General features: G+C 43.3%; 1 protein-coding gene across 1 annotated transcript in view; it reads right to left on the reverse strand.

Moving 5' to 3' along the window:
- The window catches only part of LOC147890512 (mitochondrial outer membrane protein porin of 36 kDa-like), a 103,222-nt gene that overhangs the window by 16,606 nt on the left and 60,194 nt on the right, over window positions 1–26,422 (reverse strand). Inside the window, exon 4 of the mRNA XM_087390907.1 lies at window positions 4,143–4,253. Coding sequence (XP_087247033.1) covers window positions 4,143–4,253 — 111 coding nt within the window. The remainder of the gene's footprint in view (window positions 1–4,142; window positions 4,254–26,422) is intronic.

Here is a 26,422-nt window from a genome sequence, read left to right on the forward strand (position 1 = left end):
AGGATTGTAGAGACGGTAGCCCTTGCTCTCTGCACTGTACCCAACAAAAATGCATTTGATTGCCTTATCAGACAACTTATGCCGAAACTCAACGGGCACATGAGCATATGTAATGCATCCAAAAACACGAAAATGATCCACAGAAGGCTTTCTCCCTTGCCAAACTTCATAGGGAGTCTTGGTCTTCAAAGCTTTTGTGGGTGCCCGATTCAAAACATAATTGGCACTCATGAGACCTTCAAGCCAAAATTTGTGAGGCAATTTTTTGCTTTTTAGCATGCATCTATCCATCTCCATAAGAGTACGATTTTCTCTCTCTATCCATCTCCATAAGAGTACGATTCTTCCTCTCAGCTTTGCCATTTTGCTGAGGAGTTAGCCTCACTATAAGCTGATGTGCAATGCCCTTGTCTTTCAAAAATGCATCAAAATCTGCAGACAAATACTCCCCTCCTCTATCTGTGCGTAATGTCTGTATCTTGAGTCCTGATTCATTCTCAACCATGGCTGTAAAGTGTTTGAAAACCATAAACACTTCTGATTTGCGTTTCAGCCCATAAACCCAAGTGTAGATAGAGTAGTCATCTATAAAAGTGACAAAGTAAAGATGACCACCCAATGATGGAGTCTTCATGGGACCACAAACATCACTATGGATAAGCTGTAATTTTCGAACAGCTTTTACTAATCCATCCTTCTTGAAAGGAAATCTGTGCATTTTACCAAGAATGCACCCTTCACAGGCATGTGGAGGAGGTGTTTCAAGAGGAGGCAATGCATCAACCATAGCATGTTTTTGAAGCATCATCAAGCTGCCATAATGCATGTGTCCATATCTGGCATGCCATAACTCCGCATTCTGCATAGCGGCAGTAGGAGTGGAAATTGCAAGAGCATGTGCTAGTCTTTTCTCATACATGTCAAGCTGAAAAAGACCACGTAACAAAGTGCCAGACAATCTCAAGGCATAGTCATTCTCTCTGTCATGGACTGCACACTTATCATCTTCAAAAATGACCTGAAATCCAGCTCTGTTAAGAGTGGACACTAAAAGTAGATTTTTTGTGATACCAGGCACATACAAGACATCAGAAATTTTGAATGTTGAGCCATCAATGGCTGTAAGTTCAACTTCTCCTGTACCACGAACTAAATAGGAGGAGTTGTTGGCACATGTGACCTTTTTACCAATGGGAGGTGGATGCAGAGATGTGAAAAGACACTTCCTGGAAGTGATATGCTTTGAGGCACCGCTATCAAAATACTATGTATTTTGTGTCTCATTGACACTGAAAGCTGATCCATCCTTGGAAGAATCATAACTGCATGTCAGAAAAGCATAAGAGTCATCATTACAAGTGGCTGTACTATCCGGAGCAGCCAACTGAGAGTCTGAACTGCAAGACAAGAAGGCATAGTCGTGCTCCACAAAGTTGGCTGTAGCTTGCTCATTGTCAAATGCATGAGGAGCTGACTCTGAAACACCCATACCGGAGCTGTTTTTCTTTTCTTTTGCAAGCCTCTTCTTGCATTCTCCAATGTAGTGACCTGGCTTTTTGCAGTAATGACATATTACCTTCTTTCTTGGGCTTACCTGCATCACCCTTAGTCTTTTGAGAAGGCTGTCCTGAACCACTGGAAGGCTGATTTGGTGATGTCTTTGCTTGTCCCTTTACTTTAGGCTTGAATTTTGAAGCTAAGCCTGCTCTGAGATACCAAATGTGAGTGGAAGGGAGAGAGCAAAGTGTGAGAGCAAGAGAGAGAGCTGAAAACGATAGTTGCAATAGAAGAGTGTTACAACTGAAGAGAGTGATAGGTTTTGTCAAAGTGACAAAACCTTATCCTTCACTAGCCATAGTTAGTGAACTAACTGTGGTTAGGGGAAAAACCTCTAAGTGAGGGAAAAGTGCCCCTAACCTACTTATTACATTACATTGGTCACTACTAAATTATAACAATAATTCTAACAATTAGTAGTGGGTTAGAGTGGACACCTCACCCAAGGGGAAATTTAGTTCCCACTTAGGGGTTTTTCCCCCTTGGGGTAGTTGGGGCTAAATAGGGTTGTTATTTTGGCTCGAGAGTAAATAACCCTATGTACCCTAAGTGTGAGTTGTACTTCATTCGCTCTTCCAATATCAGCATCTCATTTTCTTCACCCTTGATCAGTCCACTCTCTATCCTCTCGATAATTTTGACAAATGTGGCAACATAGGCAGTACTTTGGCTGGTAATTTCTAGTTGCACCTTGGCAACCTGTGGATGACATGTATACTTTGGTGACTAGTAGTGGTGTTGTTGAGTGAAGTGGTGCCTTGCAGCATGCTCTCCTCCAAATGTCACCATTTGGCAACTGCAACATGGATGTGGCGACGGCCCTCTTGGATATGTGACTCGTGATACAACCATTAAAAAAAGTGTGCTGTATACTAATGAATTTGAGGCACCCTCGCAATGTGTGGGTGGTCCCATTTCTTCTGTTTTGCCATGTGTTGGTGACCTCAAACTTTGGAACTCGGACCTGTGTGGCTAGCTTGTCATTGATTGGTGTTAGAGAGCTATACCACTCCCTTTTGTTGCTCATGTGTGCCGTGTGGCAATACCATCCTCATATCAGCGTAAGAGAGCTATACCGCTCCCTTTTGATGGTCATGTCTGCCTTGTGGCAATACCATCCTCATACCACATATCCTGTAATTCTATCACCACATTAGCAACAATGGGTATCTCCTCAATGATACTCGTCAACAAAGCGTTGCTACTACTCTTTTGCCTTGTCGCCGTCGTTCTTATCAGCTGTCTTCTTCCTGCACTCTTTGACACAGTGGCCCATCTTGTCATAGTAGAAGCACTTCACCTTCTTCTTCCCCTTCAAAACTAAAGATCCTTCTTCTTGGCCATCCTCCTTTCGAGATAGCCTTGCTTTCCCCTACCTCAGACAAAGGGAAAGCAGAGTGGAAGAGATTTCAGATGTTAAAAGTTGGTTTAAATCAAGTGCATCAATGGTGGTAGTAGGTACAATGAGCTGATTAACATATCCAACCAATACAGTTCATGCAAAGAGTTGATAGACAAAACAACTTCCATCAGGAAGATATCAGCGGCAAATTTACCTCATTGATGGATCAGCTGAATGCACAGATCAGTATTTGCAAAAGATATTTCAGAAGATATGGCAATGTGCTAAGGTTCCAAAACTCAGGCTCTCTTTATGGAACTTTGTAGATAATTGGTTACTACTCAGGAAAGACTTGCCGGGAGGAGAAATGGACACACTAGTGCCCTTTATGTCACGTTGCCAAAGAATGTAGTATGCACCCTTTCTGTGGATGTCAGATAGCTAAAATGTGGAGACAGGTAATGAAGGCAGTGGTACAGCCTTGCACAATGCCTGAAATCTCAAATGGTGGGCGAGGGAAATGGTGCTGACCTGGAGAGGACAGAGGAGAAAGTTTAGAGGCTGGCAGCATGCATGCTGCATCCTCTTCTTTGTGACTGGGGGAAAGAGGATGAAGTGGCCAAAGACTGCTTGAATCGTTTTCTGAGAGTAGTGAAGTCATGGCGAATGTCATGTTCTGACTTGGCAGAGATAATCTGGGAGCCTGGGGTCCCTTCTTTGCTTCAGTAATGGGGCTGAGACCCCTTCTTTTTGGAATACAACATATGAAGCATTGTCCACTTTCCAAAAAAAAGAAACATAAATTGAAAAAAAGTGAGCAAGATAGTTGTGCCTTTTCTGCAAAACAGTCTTGACGAATACCTCAAACATGGCCAGTTCAACACCCATAATGAGCCAAAACTCACACCGATGTTCTTTAAAAGCTTTTTGCATGCTCACAAAAAATAAAACACCTCAGCTGCACCTTCAACTCATGCATATGGCTTAACAAAATTTGTGTTTGAAGCATTTGATTGCACAACAGCACTGCAATCTGAATAAAAGAAAGGTTGGATTTGGCTTCAGCAGGCTCATGGCAAGAATTTTGACGGTGTGAAGCCCTACAGATTTCCTAATCACCCTCAGCGAAAAAGCAAAGACATGATTAATATATTCATGCAATAATACAATTGGTAGAAGTTATAAATTGTCCAAGGGTTGCAAATGGAAAGACTCTAGATTTACTGGAGGTCAGAGTAAATACATTGGAGTTTGTGTTGACTTTGATGTCAGTTGTAACATTGTTTTTCTTGAATTGAGTCACCACATCACCGATGAAACCCTCTCCTTTCTTGACACCAGTTGAGGTAAAAGCCTGCAACAACAACTTTTAATGTTAAAAATTGAACAAATCAAAGAGTTTGAAATCAATGGTCTGTCGATTCATAGTAACTTTGTGGCATGTGCCCATAGTAACTTTGTTATCTTCTAATTTAAAAGACCCAATGGATCTCCATCACAGTTTTAGAACCAGTGCAACCAGTGAAAATAAATTTTAAATATTTCCTCAAAATATAAGGCAGGCATTCTTACCTTTTTGGGCCTCCTGGATCTCATGCAAAACTCTGTGTGTGTGTGTGTGTGGTGTTGGTGTGTGAGAGAAAGAGGAGTGACCTCTGCTTTTCAGCCCTGTTAAGGTTTTCGTACAGCCTCCCCCTTCTGTCCATATACCTGTACGGTTGCCGTACAGCACTCGCAACACTGTTCGTACGTCCATACGAACCTAGGTTGCGAATTTTGTATAGGTTAGGGGGACGTACCTCCGTACAGTTTCTACTCGCAGCTCCGTACAGTCCTGTCTGCATCTCCGTACAGATTTCAGGAAGACCGTCTGCATCTCCGTACAGATTTCAGGGAGACCATATGCATCTCCGTACAGATTTCAGGAAGACCGTCTGCAGCTCCATACACAGTCCTGTCTGCATCTCCGTACAGATTTCAGGAAGATCGTCTGCATCTCCATACAGATTTCAGGAAGACCGTTTGCAGCTTGTTGTTTCTGTACTTCTTCGTACAGTCCTTCTTGTCTTGTCGTATTTCAATCATGGCTTCACGTTTGGATGTTTGTACATATGCTTGAAAAGAAGGACCCGCAGATGCTAAGCGCCGCCCTTCAGAGCCTGCATTACAAGATGATGAACTTACTATGGAAGCTCAGTACGTGTTTGACACCCTTAAGGATGACTTTCAGCAGTCACGACAAGAATGGGGCAAACCAGTTCCAGAGGTAACTTACAAATTGAAATTGCCATCCCTCGTGAAATCCTCTCAGGAAGTTATCTCAAACCGCGGTTATAATTTTCTTTCCAGGAAGAATCCCAACGGCCAGTGATGTCGCGCAGTGGATTAAATCCATCCTTGGAGGATGCTTTGTAGAGGGAGTGTATTTTGCATCTATAGGCTTTTATGAGGTGCATTTATCTGTTGCTTCGTGCAAGCAGAGGCTACTTGAGTACTCTCCCCTGTTTTACGGGAAGCAGAGGCTACTTGAGTACTCTCCCCTGTTTTACGGGAAGCAGATGGTACATGCTATGCCCTGGTCCCCAAACAAGGATTATCAAAGTCTTTGTGCCCTGCAAATAACGGAAGATGCACTTAACTGCCTGCCAATGCATAGTTTTTGGGCTGTGCATGTACCTGCTCACCTGAGAAACTAATTCTTCTGCATCATGCATTGTGAGTTTCAACCCCGGCTCCATGGGAGTGGCTATGGGCTTACAATCATGCATGTTAAATCTGTCCAAGAGTTTCTGAACATACTTGGACTGAGACATAATAGTGCCACGTCTCTCATGAGAGAACTGGATCCCCAAATAAAAGTGAAGCAGCCCCAAATCTGACATGTCAAAGTTGGTCTACAAATCAGCTTTGAAATCATTTTGTCTTCATTGGACCCTGTGAGTAGTAAGTCATCGACATAAAGAAGGATGACTAAAATTTCCCCCCCATCCATCTTGATGTAGAGGGTGCTCTCAGTAGGACAATTGTGCAGCCCCTTGCTGGTCAAAAAGGCATGGATCTTGGCATACCATGCACGAGGGGCTTGTTTCAGCCCATATAAAGCTTTGTTGAGCTTGCATACTTGAAGTGCATTTGCTGTAATTTCAAAGCCCAGAGGTTGTTTGACATACACCTCTTCCAGCAAGTCCCCATTTAAGAAGGCTGTTTTATGTCCAACTAATGAACATTCCACTCAAAATGTGCAGCCATTGCAATAATTGATCGGATGGTGGTCATCCGGGATGTAGGAGCGAATGTCTCCTCATAATCTATGCCCTTTTTCTGAGCATAGCCTTTAGCAACTAGCCTTGCCTTATATCTGTCAATGGAGTCATCTGGCTTCCGTTTGACCTTGAAAACCCATCGTGTGCCAATGGCATGTTTACTCGGTGGCAAGTCTACAACATCCCAAGTCTGATTTTTTGCAATGGACTGCAACTCTTCGTGCATGGCATTCATCCAATGCACATTATCCTTTGCCTCTTCGAATGTGGCAGGCTCCTCATCAAGAAGAGTACCTGCATATGCTGATTCCACTGAATTAGCACCTTCCATGTGCCTTGCTGCACTGCGAGTCCTGCCACGTAATGGAGCATCAATTTTACTCTCCCTGAGAGTCTGTAACAGCCAGTTTGGGACTGTTTTTGCTGCATGTATGTCTGCAATTTCTTGCTGCACCACCTATTCCACTGCCTGTGGAGGGGGCAAGACATCCTGTGGCGGAACTAAAGCATCTGGAGGTTGCTGTAAATTCTGATTTGCATCAGAAAAATCAACAGGGGAACCCAAGGCAATGGGTAGCAGCCCCTCAAAGACATCCTCTAAAGAAGAAGGCATTTGAAATTCAGCCTGAGTGTGAGCTGAATTTTCAGAAAATATCACATCTTTACTGACTATGATCTTCCGTGTAGCAGGATTGTACAGACGGTACCCCTTGCTTTCTACACTGTACCTAACAAATATGCACTTAATGACTTTATCTGACAATTTGTGCCTAAATTCAACTGGCACATGAGCATAAGCAAGGCATCCAAAGACTCGGAAGTGATCCATTGAAGGCTTTCTATCATTCCAGACCTCATAAGGAGTTTTTGTTTTTAAAGCCTTAGTGGGAGCCCGATTCAGAATGTAATTCGCACACATCAAACCCTCAAGCCAAAATTTGTGAGGCATGTGTTTGCTTTTCAGCATACATCTGTCCATCTCCATGAGAGTTCTATTTTTCCTCTCAGCTTTGCCATTTTGCTGAGGGGTCAGCCTGACTGTGAGCTGATGCACAATATCCTTGCCTTTCAAAAAAGCATCAAATTCTGCGGACAAGTATTCCCCACCTCTATCTGTGCGCAATGTCTGTATCTTGAGTCCGGTTTCATTTTCAACCATGGCTGAAAAGTGTTTAAACACCGTGAACACTTCTGATTTGCGTTCCAGCCCAAAAACCCAAGTGAAATTGGAGTAATCATCAATAAATGTAACGAAGTAGAGATGACCACCCAACGATGGAGTCCTCATGGGACCACAGACATCACTGTGTATAAGCTGTAATTTGCGGACAGCTTTAACTGAACCATCCTTCTTGAAGGGAAATCGATACATCTTGCCCAAAATGCACCCTTCACAGGCATGTGGAGGAGGTATCTCAAGAGGTGGCAATGCATCAACCATGGAATACTTCTGAAGTGTCATCAAGCTGTTGTAATGCATGTGACCATATCGGGCATGCCATAATTCTGCATTCTGCATGGCAGCTGTAGGGGTAGAAACTGCAAGAGCATGGGCTGCTCTTTTCTCAAAAAAATCAAGCTGAAACAGCCCACGCAGCAGAGTACCAGATAACCTTAAGGCATAGTCATCTTCCCTGTCTCGGACAACACATATGTCATTCTCAAAGATGACCTGAAATCCAGCTCTGTTAAGAGTGGACACTGAAAGAAGATTTTTGGTTATACCAGGCACATATAAGACATCTAAAAGTCTGAAAATTGAGCCATCAATGGCAGTGAGCTCAACATCTCCTGTGCCACGTACTGAATATGATGAGTTGTTGGCACAAGTGACTTTCTTACCAACGGGAGGTGGATGCAAGGAAGTAAAAAGACACTTCCTAGAAGTGATGTGCTTGGATGCACCGCTGTCAAAATACCAAGTGTTCAGTGTTTCATTGACACTGAAAGCAGATGCATCCGTAGAAGAGTCATAACTACAAATAAAAAATGCATATGTATCATCACTGCAAGTGGCTGTACCATAGTTAGGGGGAACGGAAACGGAAACGGAAACGGAAACGGGGAACGAAAACGGAAACAGAAACGTTTCTGGATTTCTAGGAGGGCTGAAACGGGGAAACGCCACGTCAGCAAGGGAGGGGAGTAGATGATCATGGAGGGCTGAAGCAGGCTGCAGGAGAGAAACGAGAGGAAAGGAGTGAATGGGGCTGAAGGAGGGCTGGAAAACCTTGAGGATGGAGAGAGTATGAGGCTGAAGGAGTGGAAGGAGCCTGGAGACCAAAATCAAAAGCAAAAAGACAAAAAATGTGATTTTGGAGACCTAGCAGCCTGTGTTGTCTGAAACGGCACGTTTCAGGGCTCTGAAACGCGTTTCAGACTGGCTGAAACGTTTCAGCCAGCCGTTTCAGGGTCCTGAAACGTTTCAGACCCTGAAACGCGTTTCAGGAAACGAGGCTTCTCTGAAACGGCGTTTCAGGCCTGGCTGGGCTCTGAAACGCGTTTCAGTGTAACTGTGGGCTGCACTATTCCGGGCATCTGGAACAGCCAGCCTAGAATCTGAAATGCAGGATAAAAAGTGTCAATGGTGATATTCTTGAGTTTGCATCAGTCTATGCCTCCCCGACCTCTGCCATGAGGGCTTCATTATGGGATTCTTTATGCAGATATCCATGGAGATCCAATGCATTCATCTGTGGAGATTTTAATAATTCCCCTCTGCCAAGAGATAACACCACTTCAAGATCTCATATGCTATCATTGGAAAGGCAGAAATGGGATAGCATGCTTCTTTCTATGCAGGCTGAAGATTTATGGCTGCTTCTCCAAGGGTCAGTGCCTGGATATACTTTTCATCATAATGCACTTACTACATACTGGGCAAGGCTTGACAGATGGTATTTGTTTTACCCACAACACTTTGCAGATTTTAGCCCTCATCTCCTTATAGATTTCTCATTGGGCTTGTCGGATCATGCCCCATTGTGGATGAATTTGCACCTTGGTATGCCTCTGGATGATTTGCCACCCCTTTCCAGTAGATTATTGCATGTTAATCAGGCTTATCTCCGACATCACTCTTTCCAACAAATGATCAGACTTGCAATTCATCCCTTGCCTTTGCATGCCCAGGAGGACATGGATTATGCTTAGGATAGTTTTGTCTCTCGTATGCAGAATGTCATTAGGGAGTATGGCAACTGGCATATGACTAAATGGAGGAATGAGGTTAAATGGGCAAAAAGGACAGCACAACAATTGACTGAATTTTCTCAATTAAGGCCTCTCTCTGATTCAGAAAATGATTCCCTTTCACATGCTCAGATTAAATTGACTGTTAATGATTAGAGGAAATTGCACAAATGGCCAATTAGGGCAAGAATGAAGCCCCTCATGGATAAGGGCCGCTCATCAAAAGCCTTTTTCCACGGCTTGCATGCTACTCGAAAGAAAAACTCATTTCTAAGGGTAAGGAAGCTAGATGGCTCTTGGACGCACTGTTTCTCTAATCTCCAAGATGAATACCAAAATTGTTTCCAGAAATTGTTCTCCGCTCCTGGTCACCCATCAAATCAAAGGACTGATGCTAGGACTGAATTTCTCCAATAAGTTTCTGAAATAGTGGAAATGGATGATGCTCCTACCTTGGAGAGACCTTTTACTGACACAGAACTTGATAATGCATTGTTCCACCTCAGCAAATACAAGTCCCCTGGCTGGGATGGCTCTACGCTGGAATTTTATATTTCTTTATGGAATGATTTGAAAGAAGTCCTCTTGCAAATGATCAATGTTGCCTGGCAAGAAAATCAGTTGCCGCACTCTTGGAAGCATGGCATAGTCAAACTTGTGCCCAAAAAACATAAGTGTGACCATATGTCAGATTGGAGGCCTATTACTTTGATGCCTGTAGTTTACAAACTCATTACCAAAATGATTGTGCATAGGCTTCACAGGATACTAGATGTGGGACTTCATCCTCATCAGTATGGGTTTGTGCCGCGAAGACAAATCCATGACAATATATCCAATGCCTTCACTGCAATTGAATATGCTAAGTATTCGCATCAAGATGTCCTTATATTGCAGGTGGATATTGCTAAGGCATTTGACACTGTTCAATGGGATTTTATCTCTCAAATCATGACAAAGTTGGGCATTCGTCCCAAGATAGCAAATGTAGTTTACTGGCTTTATTCTGACTCTACTCCTCAGTGCATTCTTGGGGGTCATCTGTCTCGGCCATGGACATTGGGTCGATCAGTTAGACAGGGTTGCCCTCTTAGTGCTCTCTTCTTTGCCATTGCGACCCATCCCCTTTTGATGTATCTTGATCATCTTACAAACACAGGACAGATGACTGGTCTTAAAATCCCTGGGGCTGCATCTTTTTTAGCACAAGCATATGCTGATAATTCCTTCTTTATGCCACAGAATTCTCCCCAGGAAGTTCACATGCTTATGACCACTCTTTCATTGTATGGCTTGGCAGCGGGATTGCATGTCAATTTTGACAAATCTAAATTGCTTCCCCTGAAACAATGTGATTGGCATTCTATTCTTTGGCCAGGTCAGGTGGTGCATTCCAAAGATGTAGTCAGGCATTTGGGATATCCCATAGGATGGCATATCACCAAGAAGCAGCAGCTAAAATGGATCTTCCAAAGACTTCAACATAAACTAGAATACTGGAAGATTTCTACTTGGCCTCTTCATGTCAGGCTCAGAATAGTACAGTCTATTGTAATGTCCTATGTCCAGATCTATTTGCCTTTGCTGCATTGGTCCTCCAGGGATATTTCAGCCTTTATGTCTCAAGCTAAGGAGATGTTATGGAGGACAAAAACTGCTGTGAAAGCATTGAGACTGATGAAGATGGAAATGGTGTGCTCCCCTAAGATGCATGGTGGACTTAATGTCCTCAATATAAGATATCATGTGCTTGCAAGGAAGGCGACTATGCTGCATACTTTTTTCCGCCAACAACAGCCATGGACTTGTATGCTAGCATCCATGTGTGTCAACATGAGAACTTGTGCTTATGGTCATTATGCTACTGATCATTGGGAGGTTGTCATTAGCACATTTGTAGGAAAGATACCTGGCTGTCCTTTCTATACTGCCCTGATACTTGAGTGGAAACAAGTACTTTCTAAGGTCAAATGGACACCTGATAATTGCTCGGGGACAAACTCAATGAGGAAAGAAAGTATTCACTGGAGTGCAATCTTTGACATTCCACTCGCTTTACAGGAACCTGTTCAGGCATACAATCTCATGAAATTGGGAATTAGATACATACACGATGTGGTAGATGATTAGGGATATATCTTATCTTTTCCTCAGGCCACTGCTTCCTATGCATTGGGAATGCATCAAAGGTCTATATGGAAGAAAATTGGCTGACACAGACACAGGCTTACGAATTGGCAATTGCAACCCTCTGCTACATGCACTCATCCTATTCCTCTTCCTGCCTTAACCTCCATCAAAGCCTATAAGCTTCTGCAGCCTGCTCCATGGATTCAGCAATATGCTAATTCTCTGTGGCATATAAGGAAGCCCCTCTCATGGTGGCGGAAGAATCTTGGGATGTTATGGAAGTGTAAAATGCCATTGAAGCAAAGACTTTTTCTTTGGATATGTATGACAGGTACATTGTCAGTGAGGGTCACACTTGCTAAACGTCGCATTGCACCATCCACATGTTAAAGATGTCAGGCTCCTTCAAAGACTGTTCTTCATTTGCTTTGGCACTACCAATGTACTAGGATCCTCCTCAGGAGAATTTCAGATTATCTTCGGATCCGTTTCCCGAGTCACAGATTTGGGAAACATTTCTGGCTCTTTCGTAGATTTATGGAGTCTTTGTCTCAATACTCACTATTTCTCTCTTGGGTGCGATATTGGGCTCTTTGGACAATCTAGAGTGAGCATAATTTGGCATACTTGGGTCGGCAGATCCACAAGTCATATAAATCTTTCCGAGCCTCATTGCGGCAATCCTTATATGATGCTTGCCATGAGGGTGATATGGATGCTTCTTGCATAGAGCTTTTCTTTTTATGTTTCTGATCTTTGGGATACTCTCCATTTCGGAGACCTCCCATCATGTAAATTTATGAGCATATAAATATACTGCACTGGATATTACCAAAAAAAAAAGTGTGTGTGATCCATGTTGCATGAAGACGTACAACCATAGGGGCAAAAGAATATGTTAAAAGCCTCTTCCAAAACACAATCCAAACATGGACAGTGGCATTAAGTGATCATTTTCAAGAACCACCCTTGTTTAGGTGACAAGCTTGGCAACCCCTCATATCTTGTTACAATCATGTAAGCTAACCAAACCCTCTGTGCTGCCAGGCATTCCCAAAGGCAGTAAGGAATCATCTCCATCACTCCGTCTATACAATAGTGGCATCTACCGTCCACCCTCATCTACTCCAAGTAGGGGCCAACGGGTGAGACCCCATGTGCTACCATCTAGAAGAAATAGGAAATCTTTGGTGGTTGCAGGCTAGACCAAAGACGTGACCAAAAACAGGGAATGATCTCTCTGGGAATCTCCTGCTCGACCCAGTATCGCTCTTGTGAGGTTAGTCCACACTGTTGCCTCCAACTGCAAATGGCAACCAATACGAGTTGTGTACGAAAAGAAAGCCACCTCCTCCACCCTGTCAGAGTGCCCTACTCAAGCGGGCCAGAACCACTCCCCTAGATCCCACTGAATGTCCCTCAGAGGACACCCCTCCCATAACTAGAGGCACCAGTGTGCTCCCTCTCTATCCGAGAGAGCCGTATCTAGGTCAATAGTCCAATTCTTGCCCAGCCGTCTCACAATCATGATCCCCTACCAAGTAAGCCCGTCCAAAGCCTCCTTGTCCCACTGATCACTCTCCACTATTAACAAAAGGCCTCACTCTCGTACTCTGTAGAAACTGCGCTCGGAAAGGCCTAGAGTCTGCTTCTAATTCTAACTTTGGGAGCTCTCCATGTGGACTAGTGTTAAGGGGTCGTCAGATTAAGGGAAGCAAGCTAACGTGGTCCTAGAGGACTTAGAAAAATAGTATGGGGCCAATTGGCTTTATTAGCCAGCACACTTTCTAGAAAGCAGGAGTGGCCAAGGCTATTGGGATGGCTTCAGTGTGTTGACACTACTCATAGGTCTAGTTTAGATCACGAGCCTCAACTCCTGTCATTTATATGGCCGACCGAAGCTATAGGCATAGCCTTGTGGGAGTCTGATCTCTAGGCTATATGTTCGGTGGTGGGAAATAAGTCACCTATTGATCTTTATTTGGTTTTATTGATCATGTTTGAACTGTGTTTACGGTTAGACCTTAGTGGCGATTTTTCACTACCCTGAAGCTACCAAGGCTTTGTGATAGATGAAACCAAATTACTTTTGAGCAGCTCAAAGCCATGGTCTTAGAAGAATAGCAATGGACAAAGATGTATGATGGCACAAAAGCTATTGACATAGATTTCAATGCCGAGGCAAGGGAAAAGGCAAGTAAGGATCTCGATTCTCCATTAAAAAGAGATGGGCAAGAACAAGGGTCTTAATATTAAAGAAGACAAAGAAGAAGAAGACAGTGTTTCTTTTGCAACAAAAGGGGACACTACTCCAAGGAATACAAGAACAACGAAGCTAACAAGGACAACAAAGAGAAGCCTATGGACATGACCAAAACCAACACACAGTGTTTCTTTTGCAACAAAAGGGGACACTACTCCAAGGAATACAAGAACAACGAAGCTAACAAGGACAACAAAGAGAAGCCTATGGACATGACCAAAACCAACAATGGGTATTTCCTCATCATTGAGCAAATACCCACCATTGCAAAATTGGTATAAGAATTAGAAGATGTATGCTTCATTCACAATAGTGAGCTTGACAAAAGACTAACAAACCAAAGTGGGAGCCGTAATGTGCCTTTCATCGCCATGTCAAAAGGTATTATCTGATTTACTTCTTGTTCCTACACTCTACAAGAAGCTTCTCTTTTCAATGCTATTATTAAGAATGCAATGAGGTAGAGTTTGGTCATCAAAAGGATCCTTGATAAATATAGAAAACAAAATGCAAAGAAGTGTCAAAGGACGATCTTTACACTATGGCTGCATTAAGAGCGCCATCCAATAATTTGTACCATGGGAGGTAAAGATATTTACATATAGATATATTGTGTAACATGAAAAAGAATGGATTGGTAAGATGGACTAACCGCAATCCACTCCTCACGAGATATATGTACTTCTTGCATGATGGGCAAGCAAGCCACGCAACAGCCAATGGAGTCCTTAAATGGCCAATCCATGCCCATATCCATCAGTTGGACGTGCATAATACTTCCTAACCTTCATAGATGACTTCAGCAGGAAAGACTGGGCAGACTTCTTGAAAAAGAAGTTAGAGGGATTTTACAATGTTAATTACTGGTTCACATTGAAGAAGAATGAAACAGGGAAGTAGTTGCTCTACAACAAGTAGAAAAAGTTTCACTGGTAAAACATGCTCCAAATTCGAAGCGCACAGTTTGTGGTGACACAAGAGCTCTCCATGCAGCTCAAATCAGCCAGCCCTTGAACAGCCCGAATAGTATGGTATGCACTTCGTGGCAAGTTTACAACAACTGACGCATCAATTTCAAATTCCAATCAATCAGGAAGAATACAAGAACAGGTGCACATAACTGCTCTTTCCTAGGGGGGTGACTTTCATTTACATGCTAACAGCAATTCGGATTGGGCTGGGGACTTTGATACTCAGGAGTCAACCAATGGAAGTTGTTTCTTTCTTGGACACTTGTGCATTTCTTGGTTAAGTAAAGAAACAATCTACGGTGGCTACCTCATCCTCCGAGATTGAGTATAGGGCAGCCTTCACAACCACAATCAAGTGTATTTGGCTGAGGTGTTTGTTGGCCGGTCTTCTTTGGAGGAGCCTACTCCAATTCTCAGAGTCCATTGCTGTGGCACGGAATCCTATGTTTCATGCTCGTACGAAACACATTGAAATTCATTATCACAATGTTAAGGACAGAATACATGCACAAGATATCAGCTTGGTCTTCTACCCTACAGAGTAGAATGTGGCGGATACTTTCACCAACACATTACCTCGTTCAAAGTTTGAGGCTTTTCCCAAAGCTTTGAACGTTTATCCAATTGGTGATTGATGTTTACCTTATACATTGTGAGATTGTCAATGAAACGAGTGTTCAAAATATTTATATTTCCTAAGGCAATGGCCAATGTTATTTAATAAGGGGCTAGGGGCACTTTTTCCCTTTATTAAGGTTTTTGCAAGAGCAAGCTTGCACCCTTGAGATGGCAAGTCTACATGAGATTGAGTATGTAGTGAAGATCCCCAGTTTATCCAACGTACTGTTAGTTGGACGAAAATAATTACAAAGTGTGGAGAGTGCTGATGGAGTCAATATTGCAATCATATGACCTTGCTGATTTTATTCTTATTGGAGTTAAGAGGCCAGATCTAGAGGAGCATCATGGAGCGAAAGGAGCGGGACACTTTGGCAGTTGCGGGATCGAGTCAATGCCCAAGTCCTTTCCTTTATCTTCTTGAATTGCACCCCCAAGTGATAAACCATGTTAAGCATAGAAGTATTTGGGAGCATTTGGCGTCTCTCTACAATAGGGTCTCCCCAATGAGCTCTTCAACACGAGGAGCTTCAAGCAGGAAAGGAGATCTCTTCAAGAATGGTCACTATTGGGGAAAGCGCCCTTTGCGAAGTCACAAGAAAGATATCGGTTCATCAGCAATAGCTGCGACAACCCCAGCAATTGTACATTTGGAGATCGAGGACACAAGAGTTCCATCTTCTTCAAGTTCAGAGAGGACAAGTTACACCAGTGGTGAGTCTTCCGATTGGATTGTGGACAGTGGTGCTCCTAGGCACATGACACATTCTCGTGAGGAGATCCAGGACTTCGGTGGTGGTCAAGAGACGTTTCCATTGGTGATAATTCCACTGTACCATTTGAACATGACAGTAGGTTGAAGATAATTTCCAATAGCAGAGGAGGGAGGCATACCTCATAATCTAGCTCTTGATTAACACCTATTTGTCAGCATATGAAGTGTGTAAGATTGGCAAGCACATGGAGTTTGAGGAAGAGCCAGGGGGCATTAGGGACATTACAACAGTCCGAGTAGTATCAAGAAGGAGAAGTTGATGACTGGATCTACAAACGTGAGCTTCTTCACTTACGGATACTCATCTAATTGACTTGTGGAGTGAAGACTCAATCTATGATTGACTCTGACCGGGGAGGCGATCAAGTCACAAGAAGATTGGCAACGGAGGACACGTGTATCCTTGGTCCCGAAGCAATCTCATGGAGCAGCAAGAAGAAGCCAGCCTTGTCATCTACGAAGGCTGAGAACAATCTAGTTGTGGAGCTGCAACCGGCATAGTGTGGCTACGACGGCTATTTGGTGAGGAGGCGAGTTAGATGGAGGACACAAAGCTTCTTCCATTGCTCTATAGATACTCCAACTCCCTGGAGTTGGTCCGATATCAATGTTAGCATCTCTTGTCTGTCAAGTAGGGAGAGAGGGCTTCTATGTAGGCGTGTCCATGTATAGAGAGTAGTAATATTCGGTTTTTTCTCGGTCTACTTCTGCCGATTAGTTGGCAGTTTGGCCAGGGCACATTGCCAGGGTCAACCGTTGGGTAAGTATGGCCGGGTTTGAGGCCAGATTGAGGCCAATCTAGGAGGCAAGTTTCACACCAGTTTGAGACCCTAACCAGGGTAGGGTCAACCAACCTGACCAAGTCGGGTTAATCTGACCACAAACGGCTAGGTCTACGAACCTGGGCAATAAATCCTCTACTAGTCCCCCCACCACAATAAATTAGGTCATTTGGGGCCATGGTTCTAGGTTGTTTTGGGAGTTGTACTGGCAATCTTGAGGTGCAGTTATCACATACTCCAGTTCCACCAGCGATGCAGTCCTACCTTGGACTTATATTTGTTTCTAGAGATTTCCCAACTACTCAGTAGAGTTTTTCCCTGATATTCCCTGCGTAGTTTCATCTCTTTGTTTTGCATTTCTTTGCTGTCTAAGTTTGCAGATCTGCTCTCTATTCTCTATTCACATATTCCACTGGACTTTGACAAACACTCCCGCAAGCAGTGTAAGCGTTTGCCCAGAAATCACCTAGTACTATCTCAAATCTCACTACTTTCCTTATTATGTACACAAGCAAATAAAGATGATGCAGATAGTTCTTGAACTATGCTCATGAGAGTAGAAATAGTAAATATATATTGCTGAAAAGATGGACAAAACCTTACAAAGTTGTGCTTTCACAAAAGTGTATGGTGTACACGGCCTGCTGATACTTGGTAGTCTTTTCTGTAGAGTATTTGAATGAAATTGTAACCTTGGGCAAGCTTTGTACTCATAAAGATTGGATTGATATGTAGAAAATCCAGACTTTATAAAGGTTTAACTGATTATTTTCTAGTGACTTGTGTTTTATCTGTTTTTCCTCCGCCCAAGGGGGCGGACTTACAGACAGGTTAATGAGAAGGGTGACCAGAGAAGCTGGCACAAGTACCAGTGTACCCTGGATGAAGAAAAACAGCACATTGCATACTAATGGCAATTGAGCTTACTACAGCCTAAGTTGTACAGCAATCAGTAATAAGCCTCTGGCTATAAAAGTGATCTTGAATATTTCTTGGCTACTGCTATAAGTGCATTATCGAAACGGTGTGGGCAGAGCCCAAAAACTCTCCCTCATAATGCAAAATGGTCGTAGGAGTCTGACATGATTTAAGGGAGCAAGCCTTTAGCATCCTTTGTCTGATTAACAAAAATGTCATTAATGTGTTGCCACATGTGGTTGGCATTTGCATCGCCGCCCTCGCCTCTCGCTGCATTAAGTTATAAGTAGAAAAATAATTTTAGTTAATTTTCCTTTGCCCTTGCCACAATTATGGGCTGTAAAAGCTAGGTCATTTCTATGACCTTCATCCATGTGTTACTCTATGACCTTCATCGATGTGTTACATCAATTGTTCTTCTTGATAGAGCAAGCCAAGCGTCTCTTGCATGGTAGGCATCTTGACATGAGCTGCCATGTTGAAACTAGGGGTGAACCCTTTGTACTGGTACCAGAAAGTTCAAACTAATTGGCCTAAGAATCCTTGTCCTCTGTTTTCTCATAAATGGCTGCCACTTGCTTATTGATTTTCTTTGAGTTTGGTGAGATGTGTTGAGATTGCATCCCCCTCTTCTCAAAGAGTAAAGCTATCCTTTGAGTCGCAAAGCTCTATCAATGTTGTTTGCCTCAAAGGTATCGTGCAATATCCGGCCATGCTTCTGATGAAGGAAGCTCCCCCATATGGGGAGAAAGGACGAGCTTGCATATATTCTCCAGAGATGTTGAATTGCCTTGAGACTGAGTTATTTTACCCACTAAGAGAAAATAACTTATTATTAATGCTTGAAAGAAGAAACAACCATACAAATCAGCAGTCCAAGTGGCGCTGTTTGTGGAAGAAAATCAAGGGAAAACCACTGGCTGTCAACCAGCCTATTTTCAGAGAACCCAGCTTATTGTTGATATTTGAGGGGTCACTCCCCACCTGTTAGCCCCTGGATGAGGATGACATGGGGGGGTTAGACCATCAGCATTGGACAGAGTCCACGTGGACTGTCACAGGGACAGATCTGAGAAGATATTGAGTCTGCAGTGAGCAGGGTTGCTACAGCAGGTCCTGCGGAGTAGAGCAGTGCTGTATGGGTTCATGGAAGCAGGTTGGAGTAGGTACATGGCTGCATCATGTGCAGCTGCTGGCTGGGGCTAGTCATAGGCCTTGGAACTGGGCAGCAGCAGCAGCCTATAGCGGATCAGTGGAGCTAGCAGAACTGGAGAGTAGCAGTGGTGAGCAGCAGACTGTCAGAGCATCGAAGCAGTCAGGTCGGCAGACTGGAGCAACTAGTCGGGTATGTTGGAGATATCATAGCCAAAGAGTGTGGTGATGTGATGTGTTGGTGTGTACTACTAGTTCATGTGTGTGAGTCATGTGTGAGTGCCACGTGTCACTAGGGGCCTCATCCCATATGCACTTGGTGCTAGTGTGAGTGAGTAGCCTATATAAGGCTTGTACTTCACTTGTCATGTCATACTTGATGAATGAATGAAAGCTTTCATTGTGTCTTCGTTTGAGTATCACTTCTCCACTCCCTAGCCTATCTCTCTCTCTCTCTCTCCGTCACACCATGTTTCTAACATGGTATAAGAGCATGTTCACCCTGCCATAGCTGCCACGCCATCCTAGACCTAACCCTAACCCAAACCCTAATTTTGCTCTAGCCTTTCTTTCTGCAGCCCGCCTCAGCCCTGCTCTTTTTCGCCTCAGCCCAGCTTCATTTCGCCTCTATCCTCTTAGATATGGTCAATGCCCCACCCTTTTGGTAACCACGAGTGGTCCAAGGTGCTCAAGTTGTAAGGCCCCCATATGAGGAGAAGTCATGTGTGAGCCCGGGACACTGGATGGATCCTGACTTGCATGTCAGATGAGGTCTATCAATGAGACCGTTGATGGTAGAAAGGTGATTGTGTGGCAGCCCCTTGCTCTCGCTGGGGTGTGGGGGCCAGCGGTCCCTTTGATGGGGGTTTGGGGACGAGAGCCCCCGAGGCAACGATATAGGGGATATTCCCTAAATATTCCATGGACGACTAGTTGGCTCCACCGACTACGTTGACTGGTTGGCTCCACCGACTACGTTGATCCGACTACCGCCCTCATAGCTATAAAAAGGCGACCTTCCCAGTCCATTGTACCAGATCAGATCTTCCAACAGAGATCTTCCAGCTTGTAGCTCTTCACCTAGTATCTGTCTAGATCGCCATCTAAGCTCCACTGTGGGAGCGCACGGGTGGATGGAGCCATCATCTGTACTACATCAGTATTGAAAGACAATTTTGTTCATCTCCAGTTTGCTGTGTACTCTCTATTCTTTGTTCAGTTTCTGTTCCGCTGCGCTGTGTAATTTAACATGTCCTGCAGCCCATCTACCCTCCTTTGTGCGCAGTTAGCTTCTCCATAGCCTGCCTCTTCATAGCCGCCTCCAACCGGACTGTTCAGGAGCTATTTTCTGCCTCTGTTTGGGTCTCTACAGCAAAGTCAGCCACTCCCAAGCAGTTGCAGCGCCATAACCTTCACCTCTGAGTATTACCAGCCCCTGCAAGTGGTGCGTGGAGGCCGCCCTCTGCATTCTTCAAGGGCTGTGTGCATTTCGGAGCATACCAGGGCATCAAATTTGGAAGAAATGTTGCGGCAGCAACATTTCTTCAACCGCCTTCCAAGAGCCCCTTGCACATGTAGAGAAACGTTTCTAGAATTTAACAGGCGTTTTGTCTAGAAACGTCTATAAATCTGTATTTTACGTATATATATGTGTGTGTGTGTGTGTATACATACATTTGGTTGCAGAGGACTCATCTATCATTTGGCTCTGGTTCCTTTGATCCATTTTATTTCTTTCGAGGATCCCTTCGTCAGTCACTCTATGATTGTATTCAACAGGGAGATCTGGATACTTTGGTCTTGGATGTTTTTTTCCACTGCTTTTGACTTTCAAAGGTTGACTCCATCACGGAGTTCACCTTCTGTATTACATAGTCTTTGATAATTTAAGCTGTGGTTTTACCCCAAAAAAAAAAAAAGTGTGTGTATACATACATACATACATACATGTATGTATGTATGTATGTATGTATGTATATATATATATATATACATACATACTTGTTTTTTTTTGTGAGAAAATATTTTATTGTTGTGAAATAATTACATTCATAGGTACTCCAAAAGCGGAGTAACTACTACTCAACCGAAAATCTCAGTATAAGTCATATATATCATGATCAATCAAATAAGTCTGAAAACAATCATGAAACGATTGCTGCAGAGATCTTTTGAAAAAAACAAAAGATAGAAAAGTCTATGATTTCTGTCCATCCATAGAGTCCAAAGTGCCCAGTAGCGCAAAACAAAAAATAAATCAAAACCCTGTCTAGCGGGATGAAAACCAAATAACCAGAAGAATCTGCCAAAAGTAACAGTAGGAAATCTCGCTCGAAGCTCCTGACGAATGAGAGCAAGGACACACACACACACACACACTTTTTTTTTATAGAAAAATCCAGTGCAGTGTATTTATATTCTCATAAATTTACAAGATGGGAAGTCTCCAAAATGGAGAGTATCCCAAAGATCAGAAACATAAAAAGAAAAGCTCTATGCAAGAAGCATGTATATCACCCTCATGGCAAGCATCATATAAGGATTGCCGCAATGAGGCTTGGAAAGATTCATATGACTTGTGAATCTGCCGACCCAAATATGCCAAATTATGCTCACTCCAGATTGTCCAAAGAGCCCAATATCTCGCCCATAAGAGAAATAGTGAGTATTGAGACAAAGACCTCATAAATCTGCCAAATAACCAAAAATGTTTCCCAAATCTGTGACTCGGGAAACGGAGCCAAAGATGATCTGAAATTCTCCCAAGGAGGTTCCGAGAACACGGGCAGTGCCAAAGCAAATGAGGGACAGTCTCTGAAGGAGCCTGACATCGTAAACATGTGGATGGTGCAATGTGACGTTTGGCAAGTGTGATTCCCACTGACAATGTGCCGGTCATGCATCTCCAAAGAAAAAGTCTTTGTTTCAAAGGCATTTTACACTTTCATAATATCCGGAGATTCTTCCGCCACCATGAGAGGGGCTTCCCGATATGCCACAGAGTATTAGCATATTGCTGAATCCATGGAGCAGGTTGAAGAAGCCTGTAGGCTTTGATGGAGGTCAAGGCGGGCAGAGAAACAGGATGAGAGCATGTAGCAGAGGGTTGCAATTGCCAATCCATAAGCATGTCTATGCCAGCCACAGGAGGAACAGGTAGAAGAGGATGTAATAAATCAGCAGTTTTCTTCCATATCGACCAATGATGCATTCCCAATGCATAGGAAGCAGTGGCCCGAGGAAAAGATAAAACATAGCCCTGATCATCTACCACATCATTTATGTATCTAATTCCCAATTTCATGAGGTTATATGCCCGAACAGGTTCCTGTAAAGCAAGTGGAATGTCAAAGATGTCACTCCAATGAATACTTTCTTGCCTCATTGAGTTTATCCCCGAGCAATTATTGGGAGCCCATTTGACCTTAGAAAGTACTTGTTTCCAGTCAAGTATCAGAGCAGTAGAGAAAGGACAGCCACGTATCTTCCCTACAGATCTCCCAATGACAACCTCCCAATCGTCAGTAGTCCAATGGCCGTAAGCAGATGTCCTCATGTTGACACACATGGATGCTATCATACAAGTCCATGGCTGTTGTTGACGGAAAAAAGTATGAAGCATAGTCGCCTTTCTTGCAAGTACATGATATCTTATATTGAGAACATTAAGTCCACCATGCATCCTAGGAGAGCACACCATTTCCATCTTCATCAGTCTCAATGCTTTCAGAGCAGTTTTTGTCCTCCATAACAGCTCCATAGCTTGAGACATAAAGGCTGAAATATCTCTGGAGGACCAATGTAGCAAAGGCAAAAAGAACTGGACATAGGACATTACAATGGACTGTACTATTTAGAGCCTGACATGAAGTGGCCAAGTAGAAATTTTCCAATATTCCAGTTTATGTTGAAGTCTTTGGAAGATCCATTTTAACTGCTGCTTCCTGGTGATATGCCATCCTATAGGATATCCCAAATGCCTGACTACATCTTTGGAATGCACCACCTGGCCTGGCCAGAGAATAGAATGCCAGTCACATTGTTTCAAGGGAAGCAATTTAGATTTGTCAAAATTGACATGCAATCCCGCTGCCAATCCATACAATGATAGTGTGGTCATAAGCATGTGAACTTCCCGGGGAGAATTCTGTGGCATAAAGAAGGAATCATCAGCATATGCTGGTGCCAAAAAAGATGCAGCCCTAGGGATTTTAAGACTTGTCATTTGTCCTGTGTTTGTAAGATGATCAAGATACATCAAGAGGGGATGGGTCGCAATGGCATAAAAGAGAGCACTAAGAGGGCAGCCCTGTCTAACTGATCTACCCAATGTCCATGACTGAGATAGATGACCCCCAAGGACACATTGAGAAGTACAGCCAGAACAAAGCCAATAACCTGCATTTGCTATCTTGGGACCAAAGCCCAACTTTGTCATGATTTGAGAGATAAAATCCCATTGAACAGTGTCAAATGTCTAGTGCATCTTGATGCGAGTACTTAGCATATTCAATTGCAGTCAATGCATTGGAGATATTGTCATGGATTTGTCTTCGCGGCACAAACCCATACTGATGAGGATGAAGGCCCACATTGAGTATCTCGTGAAGCCTATACACAATCATTTTGGCAATGAGTTTATAAACTACTGGCATCAAAGTAATAGGCCTCCAATCTTACATATGGTCACACATATGTTTTTTGGGCACAAGACACACACACACACATATATATATACACATTTATACATATATATGTATGTATGTATGTATGTACACCACACACACACACACACACACACACACATACATATACATACATATATACATACATATATATTTATGTACACACACTTTTTTGGTAAAATCCAGTGTATTTATATCCTCATAAATTTACAATATGGGAAGTCTCCCACACACTAGCAATGAACTCCGAAAGAGAGCCCAATAGAAGAACTCAAAAACAAGTAGAGAACACTTCAAGGCTAGTAGCATCCAAACCCCTTGCAGCAAGACTGTCATGTAAGGATTGCTTGAGGGACATTCTGAAGAAAATATATGCCTGAGGAAACTGTTGACCCATCCTAGAATGCAGTCTCTGTGTCCAAATGGTCCATAATACCCAAAAGCGAGTCCAGTGAAAGAAAAGGAGTAATGGAGACATCTGAGATGAGAGGCATCCAAACATCCAGAAAAGTTTCCCAAATCTGATAGAAGGGAACCGAAGCCGCAGTAAATGAGAGACATGAGTGATCAATGTGCGAGAGTGCAAGCAAAACCATAATAGGTGAGGAACTGTCTCGCAGGGATGAAAGCAACGGGGGCAAAAAGGAGAAGCAATGCGGCGTGCTGCCAATTTCACCCCAATGGAAAAGGCTCCCACTATACATCTCCAAAAGAAAAGCCTCTGTTTCAATGGCAATTTGGCTTTCCAGATTTTCATGAGTCGGGATTGCCACCAAGATAAAGGCCTATCCAAATTCCAAAGAGTGTTGGCATGCTTGTCAATCCATGGCTGTGGAAGAAGAAATCTGTAAACCTTTGAGGAGGTCAGATTGTGTATTGAGAGCGTATGGGTAGCAGGAGGTATGAAAGTCAAATTCCAGTCCATTAATCTGTCCTGTGCAAACAGTGGAGGAACCGGAACAAATGGCTGCAACATAGTGGAAAGTGTTCTCCAAATGGATCTATGATGCAGACCCAAGGAGAATGTCCTGCAAGCTTGTGGAAATGAAAGTATATAGCCTTGTTGATCCACAACATCACCAACAAATCTTATGCCCAATTTCATGAGATTGTATGCTTTAATAGGTGCCTGTAAAGCGAGAGGCGATGCAAACACCTTGCTCCAATGGATGCTTTCCAATCAAAAAGAATTACCATGATGAGAGGAAGCACCTGTCCATTTTGCATATGAAAGAATTCTCTTCCAATCATGAATAAAAGCAGTAGAAACAGGGCAACCAGGAATTTTCCCCTGAAAGGAAGACAAAACTGCTTCCCAGTGATCTGTAATCCAATGCCCATATGCATGGGAAGCCATGTTTCCACACATAGCTGCTAACATAATAGCCCATGGTTGTTTTTGCTGAAAAAAATCAGCAATCATAGTGCTCTTTCTTGCCAACATATGAACCTGGAGATTGAGAATATTCAGCCCCCCATGAGTCTTGGGTGAACAAATAGACTGCATAGGTAGTAGTCGCAAAGCTTTTTCATGAGATTTGCTTTTCCAAAATATCTCCATAGCTTGGGACATGTAGGAAGCCAAATGCTTGAAAGACCAAGGAAGAAGAGGCAAATAAAATTGCACATATGCCATAATGATGGACTGTACTATCCGGAGTCGAACATGTAGAGGCCAAGTGGACAAATGCCAGTATTCCAGCTTCTTGTTGATCTTTTGAAGCACCCATTTGAGCTGTTGTTGCGGAGTAATATTCCAGCCAATGGGGTATCCTAGATGTCTGACAATAGTAAGGGAAGAGATAATGTGGCCTGGCCAAAGAAGTGCATGCCAATCAGCTTCTTTCAGAGCTAGAAGTTTTGATTTCTGAAAATTGATATGCAGTCCAGCAGCTATGCCAAAGTCATTCAGTGTATGCATCAAGCGAGAAAGATCACTTTGAGAATTCCTTGGCATGAAGTATGAATCATCAGCATAGGCCTGTGCAAGAAATGACTGTGCCCCTGGAATTTGCAAGCCATGAAGCTGTCCTGTATCTGCCAGATAGTCCATATGCAAGAGTAACGAATGGGTAGCAATGGCATACAGTAAGGAACTAAGAGGGCAACCCTGTCTCACTGAGCGAGTCATAGTCCAGGTTCTTGACAACCCACCACCAAGCAAGCACTGTGCCGTGGCGTGAGAATAAAGCCAGTAAATGATGTGGACGAGCCGAGGGCCAAATCCCAATTTATGCATAGTTTGAGAGATGAAATCCCAATGGACAGTATCAAAAGCTTTCGCAATGTCTACTTGCAGAATGAGAACATCTTGTTTAGAATATTTGGCATACTCAATCGCAAGCAAGGCATTGGAGATATTGTCAGTGATCTGCCTTCTGGGGACAAACCCATACTGCCTAGGATGAAGTCCTGCTTGCAAAAGGAAGCGAACCCTAAGGACAATCATTTTAGCAATGAGTTTGTAAATGACAGGCATGAGAGATATAGGCCGCCAATCAGCCATCGTCTCACACAACCTTTTTTTGGGAATCAATTTTACTAGGCCATGTTTCCAGGATGGAGGAAGAGATTGTTCTGCCCAAGCATGATTGATCATTAGAAGGAGAGTGTTCTTGAGATCACCCCAAAATGCACGGAAGAATTCAACAGTCAGTGCATCCCAACCAGGGGAGCTGCTTTTGCGTAGATGACTCAAAGCATCTTCCAGTTCACTAAGCATAAAAGGCTGCTCCAATGCATGGACCTGTTCCCGAGATAATATGGGCTGAACA

The sequence above is a fragment of the Dipteris shenzhenensis genome, chromosome 19 (assembly GCF_047967505.1).
Source record: "Dipteris shenzhenensis isolate YYH24624 ecotype China chromosome 19, Dip_SZ_1.0, whole genome shotgun sequence".
Taxonomy (NCBI): domain Eukaryota; kingdom Viridiplantae; phylum Streptophyta; class Polypodiopsida; order Gleicheniales; family Dipteridaceae; genus Dipteris; species Dipteris shenzhenensis.